At 61.5% G+C, this 7,500-nt stretch overlaps 1 protein-coding gene across 1 annotated transcript in view; it reads left to right on the top strand.

The window, feature by feature from the left end:
- The window catches only part of nhsl1b (NHS-like 1b), a 151,869-nt gene that overhangs the window by 135,308 nt on the left and 9,061 nt on the right, over positions 1–7,500 (top strand). Inside the window, 13 exon segments of the mRNA XM_042095145.1 lie at positions 274–410; positions 3,821–3,898; positions 3,936–4,172; positions 4,213–4,452; positions 4,455–4,702; positions 4,704–4,824; positions 4,826–4,849; positions 4,851–5,414; positions 5,417–5,569; positions 5,571–6,017; positions 6,020–6,350; positions 6,449–7,163; positions 7,165–7,298. Of these exon segments, the coding sequence (XP_041951079.1) occupies positions 274–410; positions 3,821–3,898; positions 3,936–4,172; positions 4,213–4,452; positions 4,455–4,702; positions 4,704–4,824; positions 4,826–4,849; positions 4,851–5,414; positions 5,417–5,569; positions 5,571–6,017; positions 6,020–6,350; positions 6,449–7,163; positions 7,165–7,298 (3,429 nt within the window).

The raw sequence follows: 7,500 nt of genomic DNA, 5'->3' as shown, positions 1-7,500 counted from the left end.
CTCACGTAGTGATCAGTTGTGTCTGTGTCCAGTTTTGTCTGTCACTCTTGTGAGTAGTCGTTTTCGCTCTTGTCCTGTCTGCTTTCACTCTGAGCGGTGTGTCCGTGCTCTCTGTGTGCGATTGCTTCTGCCTGTGCCCGCCGCTGTGTGTGTGTGTGTGTGTGTGTGTGTGTGTGTGTGTGTGTGTGTGTGTGTGCGCTGTGCATGGCTGAGTTGTGACTAACCGGCGCCCCCTTGTGTTTCCGCCTGCTGCTCTCGCCCACTGGTCGCCAGGGGAGACGTTTGACCGGCAGGCCAGCGTGCGCCGCTGTTTGGTAAACTCTGATACGGTGGCCCGCAGGCCCAAAAAGGTCAAGAGGAGAAAGACTATTTCAGGGCTGCCGGACAACATCCAGCAGGAACTAGGTACGGTATGGCCCTCCTCTGGCACACTGCCCTCCTACCTGCTGCTGCTCTCTCCTCTGCTGCCCTCTTCCCATGATGCACCTCTGCTGCCCTCTTCCCATCATGCACCTCTGCCATGTAGTCAGCCTGGGGGGAGTGGCTGCCATCAGCCTTTGTCATGACCTCATCACTCCAAACATGCTCCTCTTCCTCACCCCCCCCCCATACTCCAGCTAGTGATTAGTGTTCTCACAGTAGCTGCTACATGCAGACCTTGTTCCCTTCTTCCTCACCCCCCCCCCCCCCCCCCCCCCTGCTCAGCATATCTGTGGAGCTATTTTGATGTGATGTGAACATTTGTATGTTGTATGGTGGTTATCTCTACTAGGGCTGTTGAATGTGTTGGAGTGAGTAAGTAGAAGTAGCATCTGTGCAGGCTGTAGTGTCCTTCCTCTGTAGTGTCCTTCCTCTGTAGTGTCCTTCCTCTGCTCCTTCCCAAAGCACTGTAGAATGGTGGAATTCTGGAATTTTCACCATTAATCACGGAATGTTTTGGCCCTGGAATCGGAATGTGTTCCCCACTGTCCACAGCTCGCTAGCCTCTAGATAACCCGTTTCCCAGAGTTCTCCTGGGGTCAGCAGCCCTGCTGTGTGTCCGGCGAGCTTCCTGTTTGGCCACAGAGCTCATGGCAGTGGGATTCTCTCTGCTCTGCACCCAAGCAGCTGCTAAAGCTAGCGTGTAATCACAACCCCCACTGGCAACTCACACCACACCGCCTGGCTGCTGCCACTCAAGAGAGGCCCCTCAGGGTTACCTTTAGCATTAGCTGCTAGCCATGTAGTAGCATCAGTGTTTGTGGTAGCTACATTGTTACCATTGGTGTTTATGTTAGAATTGCTATTGGTGTTAGCAACATTATTCATTTGAGCATTTTTAGGAGCCATAGCATTTGTGCATCGTTAGCGTCAGTGTTAGCGTTAGCTGACCCGTGGCAGGAGAGGGCAAGTGGAGGTCAGAGAGGTCAGGTGGAGGGCCGGAGAGGTCAGGAGAGGGCAAGTGAAGGTCAGGTGGAGGGCCGGAGAGGTCAGGAGAGGGCAAGTGGAGGTCAGGAGAGGGCAAGTTGAGGTCAGGTGGAGGTCAGAGAGGTTTCTGGCCAAGAGCCCGTAACGCTGCCTCATCACTGCATCTGTCTGTGCACTTACTCAGTCTAGAGATTAAGGTTGAACACACACACTACACGGGAACACTCAAGCACCGCCAACGTCACACACACATGAACACATGACCTCACACCACACACACACACACACACACACAGCGCCCATTCACACACAACGCCCACACATACCGGTATACACAAAGCACACTCACATTTACGTAGATATTCACACTCAAACATATAAATGCACACATACACACACATTCAGATGCACGGTCATGCACAGACACAACCATCAGTCAATCAATCAATCAATCTCATAATCATATACACACACGCACACAGCCACCAATGCCCCACCCCCACCCCACCAACGCACAGTCCACGTGACCTTTGACCCGAACAGATGGGTGGGCACCATCAGAGAGTGGTGACCCCTGCGGATGTGGTTATCCGCTGTAAATCTGCGATGAGAGCCGCTCGGACCAAAGGCTCTGCGCCGTTATGCGCATGTGAGGAGGGGACACTGCTGCCCTAAGTGAAAGTCATTTGTGTCCAGATCAAGCCCCACACACACACACACACACACTATAAAGTCACACTCCCAGAGATGCTTTTAACCCCCAGCCTCTCTCACAGCCTCTGTCCCATCAGGACTTTATGTGCTAATGCCACAATGTGCCCCACACACACACACACACACACACATACACACACACACACACACACTCACACTCCAGATTCATTTCTATCCATCTGCGTGATTTTATAGTGTGTGAGAGGGAGAGAGAGAGAGATTGTGTGTGTATCTGTAGGTTTGTTTGTGTATGAGAACTTGGAGCCTTGTTCCCCCAAAGAGAAGCAGAAACGCGTACATGTATCCGGTCCACATTCAGCTCTTCTGAAGCTCTTTGCCTCATTATGACTGCCAGGGTTCTCACATGTGTGTGCTGTGCTGTGTGCATGACATGTGTGCACAGATGTGTGTGTGTGTGTTTTCACGCACATGTGTGTTTATGTGAGCGTGTGTGTGTGTGCACGCACATGTGTGTTTATGTGAGTGTGTGTTCATTGGCACATGAGCGCACAAGTGTGGCAGTGTGTGCGTTGGTGTGAAAATGTTTGACGCCACTTCACCAGCTGCCCGACGCACCTCCTAAGGAGAGAGTGTGTGCGTGTGTGTGTGAGAGAGAGAAAGAGACAGAGAGAGGGGTGGGAAGGAGAGATAGATACATAGGGGCTGTGTATGGAGGGGGGCAGAGAGAAGGAGGGAGAGAGAGGAGGGGAGAATGACACGTAGAGGGAGAGAGGAGGAGGAGAGAATGAGAAGGAGGGAGAGAGAGGAGGAGAGACAGACTCGCCCTGTTTGTTACTGCTCATCCTCAGTCTCAGACGGCAGAGCAGCAGCATACCAACAGCAGCAGAGGGGACAGCACCAGTCTGTGAGTGTGTGTGTGTGTGTGTGAGAGAGAGAGAGTGTGTGTGTGTGTCTGTGTGTGTGAGTGAGTTACAGAGAGAGAGTGTGTGTGTGTGTGTCTGTGTGTGTGAGTGAGTTACAGAGAGAGTGTGTGTGTGTGTGTGTCTGTCTGTGTGTGTGAGTGAGTGAGTTACAGAGAGAGAGTGTGTGTCTGTGTGTGTGTGTGTGAGTGAGTTACAGAGAGAGTGTGTGTGTGTGTGTGTGTGTGTTTGCTTGCGCGTGTGTGTGTGTCTGGCTCCTGGTCATCTGCTCCCATCAGAAAGATCTGCAGGTCATTAACACGTCAGAGCAGCCAGCCGCTAATCTCATTAATTAGCCTCCGCTGCTGACCAGAAGGAACTCAACGGCTCTGCTGCGCATGATGGACATCTCCGTACCGGGGACAGAGACGCGGGGACAGAGATGAGACAGGCGGGGGAGAGAGAGAGAGAGAGAGAGAGAGAGAGAGAGAGGGGGAGAGAGAGAGAGAGAGAGAGAGGGGGAGGGAGAGAGAGAGAGAGGGGGGGAGAGAGAGGGAGGGGAGGAGAGAGAGAGAGAGAGAGAGAGGGGGAGAGAGAGAGAGGGAGAGAGAGAGAGAGGGGGGGGGGAGGGGAGAGAGAGAGAGAGGGGGGGGGGAGAGAGAGAGAGGGAGAGAGGAGAGAGAGAGAGGGAGGGGGGGGAGAGAGAGAGAGGGGGAAGGGAGAGAGAGAGAGGGAGGGAGAGAGGGAGTGAGTTGTTGCCGTGGCGCTGACGTGTGTGTGTTGATGTTGATGTTGTTGCCGTGGCGCTGACGTGTGTGTTTCCTCCTCCCCAGCAGCAGCGGTCCCCGGGTCGTGGCGGTGAGCTCCGGCCCCAGTCCATGTTCCTGCCGGGTCAGTACCTCCTACGCTGGGGCCCCGTACTCTACGCTGGGTCAGTACTCTACTCCGGGTCAGTACTCTACACTGGGCCGCTCCGGGAGCGTGAGCTCCGGCCTACGCCGCTCCGACACGCGGGACTCGGGCGTCCAGACCGAGGAGGTGAAGATCGTGCCGCCCTCTGTGCGGCGGATCAGAGCCCAGCGGGGTCAGGGCATCGCTGCGCAGATGGCCGGAATGTCCACCTCCACCGGCAACATCTCCGCCGCCACCTCGGCCGACAGCCTGCCCGGCTCGCCCGCCGACGACCGCCCCGTCGCACCTCAACGGCGACGCGCACCAGCACCTGCACCAGCGCTTCCTCAGCCTGCCGCGCGGCGCTCGCGTTAGCCTCCACGCAGAGCCGCTCTACAGCAGCACCCCCTACAGGCCGGAGGACAGAAGCGCCGCCAGCAGCAGCAGCAGCAGGCAGATCGGGCGGCTGCAGGTGGACGACTCGGCGGTGCATCTGAGGAGCACACCTAGGCCAGGTGCGTTGGGCCGGCCGCGCTCGCAGGAGGTGAGGGGCACGCAGTCGGAGTGGGGTGGGGGGGGCCGGGGGGCCCCGCGTGTGTGGTGTCTCCTCACGCCGCCTACTCCACCTCCATCATCCCCAACGCCACGCTGTCCTGCTCCGCCGAGGTCATCGCCCTGCACACGGCCCCTAGCAACGCTCACCTGCCGCCCGGCACAGGACGCCCCCTCAGCATGATGGCCGCCGTGTCCAACGGAGACGGCCTGGCGCTCAGCTGCTCGGCGACGTTGCGTCCAGCACTCACACGCTCCGCAGCGCCACGGCAACCCTCTCCACCCCCCCGACCCCAGCGAGGCCGGCCAATCGGACACCGCCGTCCTGATGAGCGCGGCCGCCTCCGGGGACGAGCACTGGATCTACGACACGGCCGAGAGCGTGGCGACGCCGCGTCGCCCCCCTGACCTCCAGCTGCTCCACCCCCCCTGCAGCACCTGTGCAGCAGCCTGGAGCGCTCGCCGCACGGCACCGCGACCGACTCGGGCTCGCTCCACTCCATGGACACGGACGGCTACTACACGTCCATGCACCTGGACTCGGGGCTGCGGTCCTCGCGCCAGGGCAGCGGGCACGGGGTGGCGGGCAGAAGGAGCGGGCGGCACAGCATGTACGAGTGCCTGGGCCAGCCGGGGGACGGTCTCTACGGCGACGGCACGCTCTCGCGCTCCATCTCGCTCCGCAAGTCCAAGAAGCCGCCTCTCCCGCCGGCTCGGACCGACTCGCTGCGCCGCCGAGCGCCACGTCACGCCAGCGTTGCCCCCGACAACGGTCCGACCGCGGAGGACGACGGACGCGTGGTTCTGAACGAGTCGCTGATCGCCTCTCTGCAGCAGTCCCTGCAGCTGGGCCTGAAGGGCAAGATGGCGGCGTCGTCGTCGGCGGCGACCGCCTCCCACAGCCCGTCCAGCGACTACGAGGACCCGTGGATGCTGCGTCCTCGCAGCCAGAGCAGCGTCAGCGCGGGCAGCAGCGGCCCTCTCGGCACTAGGGGGCGCCCACCGCCAGCGTCCACGCCAACGTCCACGCCAACGTCTACGCCCTCTGCCACATCACCCCCGCCCACAGCGACACCAGCAGCCTGCGCTCCGACTACGCCGACTCCTGGGGTTACTACATGGACTACTCTCGGACCCAGCCGGACCCGGCCCAGACGCAGTCCCCCTGGACACAGCGCACACACACGCCAGCGGGGCGGAGAGGCCTCGGGGCGGCCCGGAGAGGGGGCAGCTGACGGAGATGCCGTCCATGGCGTCTCCCAGGCCACGCAGCCTCACGGGCAGGATGGGGCAGTCGCGGCGGCAAAGCCTCAAACGGGCACTTCGTCATCGTCCCCAGACCGCGTGCACCGGCTGACGTCGCCGTCCAGCGGCTACTCGAGCCAGTCGAACACGCCGACCGCGGGCACGCCCGTGCCCTCCTTCATGCGCTGCCTGTCGCCCTCGGGCAGCAAGCCTCGGCCACGCATCCCCGAGAGGAAGTCGTCGCTGCTGTCGTCCGTCTCCATCTCGTCCTCGTCCACCTCGCTCTCCTCCAACACCTCGGACTCCGCCGCCAGGAACCTCCCCGCCCATGCCACCCCCCACCACCCCCTCTACCCTTGACCTTTGACCTTCTGACCCCCGACACCCCCCCTCCTCCCCACCTCCACCCTTCCCAGCCCCCTCCTCCCCCTGTTGCTCAGATGTCCATCGCTGCATCGGCCTCCCCCCCTCTACCCACAACCCCCCTGGCCCCCCCTCTACCCACAACCCCCCTGGCCTCCCCCGAGTTCCCGCCTCCGCCACCTGAGCTGCTATTGGACGCCCTGACGCTCAACTCCAGCCTGAGTCCTCCTCCTCCTCCTCCTCCTCCTCCTCCTCCTCCCTTCCCCACGGCAACCGCCACCGCCCCCCCTCCCCCCTCCCCCTGCCCCCCACACACACTCACACACACACTCACACACACACTCACACACACACCCCCGTGGCGTCTGCGGCCGTCCTGCAGAGCGCTAGAGGCAGCCTGAAGCCCGCTGGCGTTGCCGTTGCCGATGGGAGCGGCGCACCTGTCTCGGCCATTCCCCTCATCACGGCCTCCGCTCTGCAGAGCGTCCAGCTCCGAGCCGTCAGGCGGCCCGCGGGGGTCCACACCGAGGCCCAGCCGGCCCGGTCCAAACCTCCAGACAGCGCAGGGTCCACCCAGACCGCACGCCCTGGACCGCACGCGCCCACGAAGAGCAAGACACCAGCACCGCCCACAGAGTTGCCCCTGGCGACGCGCGCCGCCTCTGATCAGGACGGGTCCGACACACCGGCCACCCCGGGGCAGAGCCGCTCAGAAGACAGCGGCCCGGTGTGCAACGGTTCTGACCGCGAGGAGGTGCGTCCCTGCGTCCCTAACGGGTCAGCGCTCCCAGCGAAGCAGGAAGAGGAAGAGGCCCAGCCAGCCGCCCCTCCGACAACCAGCCCAGGGGAGAGCCCGAGTCCTGCTCCTGCCCCGACGCAGAGTCCTGCCCCTGCCCCGACGCAAAAGCCCCCCGGGGCCACCAAGAAGCCCAGACTGCCCCTGGTTATTGCCCCAGAGTCACCGCCACCGAACCCAGCCGAGGATCTGCCCCCTCAGACCAGCGGGGTGGGCGGCCGGAGTGGACCAGAGCCGGTGGAGGGGCAGGGAAGTGCAGCAGAGGCCACAGAGAGCGTGAAGCAGGCCGCCGACCCCCTGCCGCCCCCCCACCTCTCAGCCCCTGATGGACTTCGGCTCGGAGACCACCAGCTTCAGGACGAGCGCGTCCAACGGAGACGCGGCGGACGCAGAGCCGGACGCAGAGCTGGAGGACGAGGACGAGGCCAGCAGCACCACGGGATCCGTCAGCTCCAGAGAGGACGACAGCGGTGAGCAGAACCGGCCCACTTTGGGCTCTCCTAGTTAGAACCGGCCCACTTTGGGCTCTCCTAGTTAGAACCGGTCCACTTTGGGCTCTCCTAGTTCTGCAGGTGAGGTAGAAACGGCTAACTTTAGGCTCTCCTAGTTCTGCAGGCGAGGTAGAACACTTTGGGCTCTCCTAGTTCTGCAGGTGAGGTAGAACACTTTGGG

This window comes from Alosa sapidissima, chromosome 6 (genome assembly GCF_018492685.1).
Source record: "Alosa sapidissima isolate fAloSap1 chromosome 6, fAloSap1.pri, whole genome shotgun sequence".
Taxonomy (NCBI): Eukaryota; Metazoa; Chordata; class Actinopteri; order Clupeiformes; family Clupeidae; genus Alosa; species Alosa sapidissima.
The sequence above is the reverse complement of the archived record's forward strand: the minus strand, read 5'-3'. Positions and strand labels throughout refer to the sequence as shown.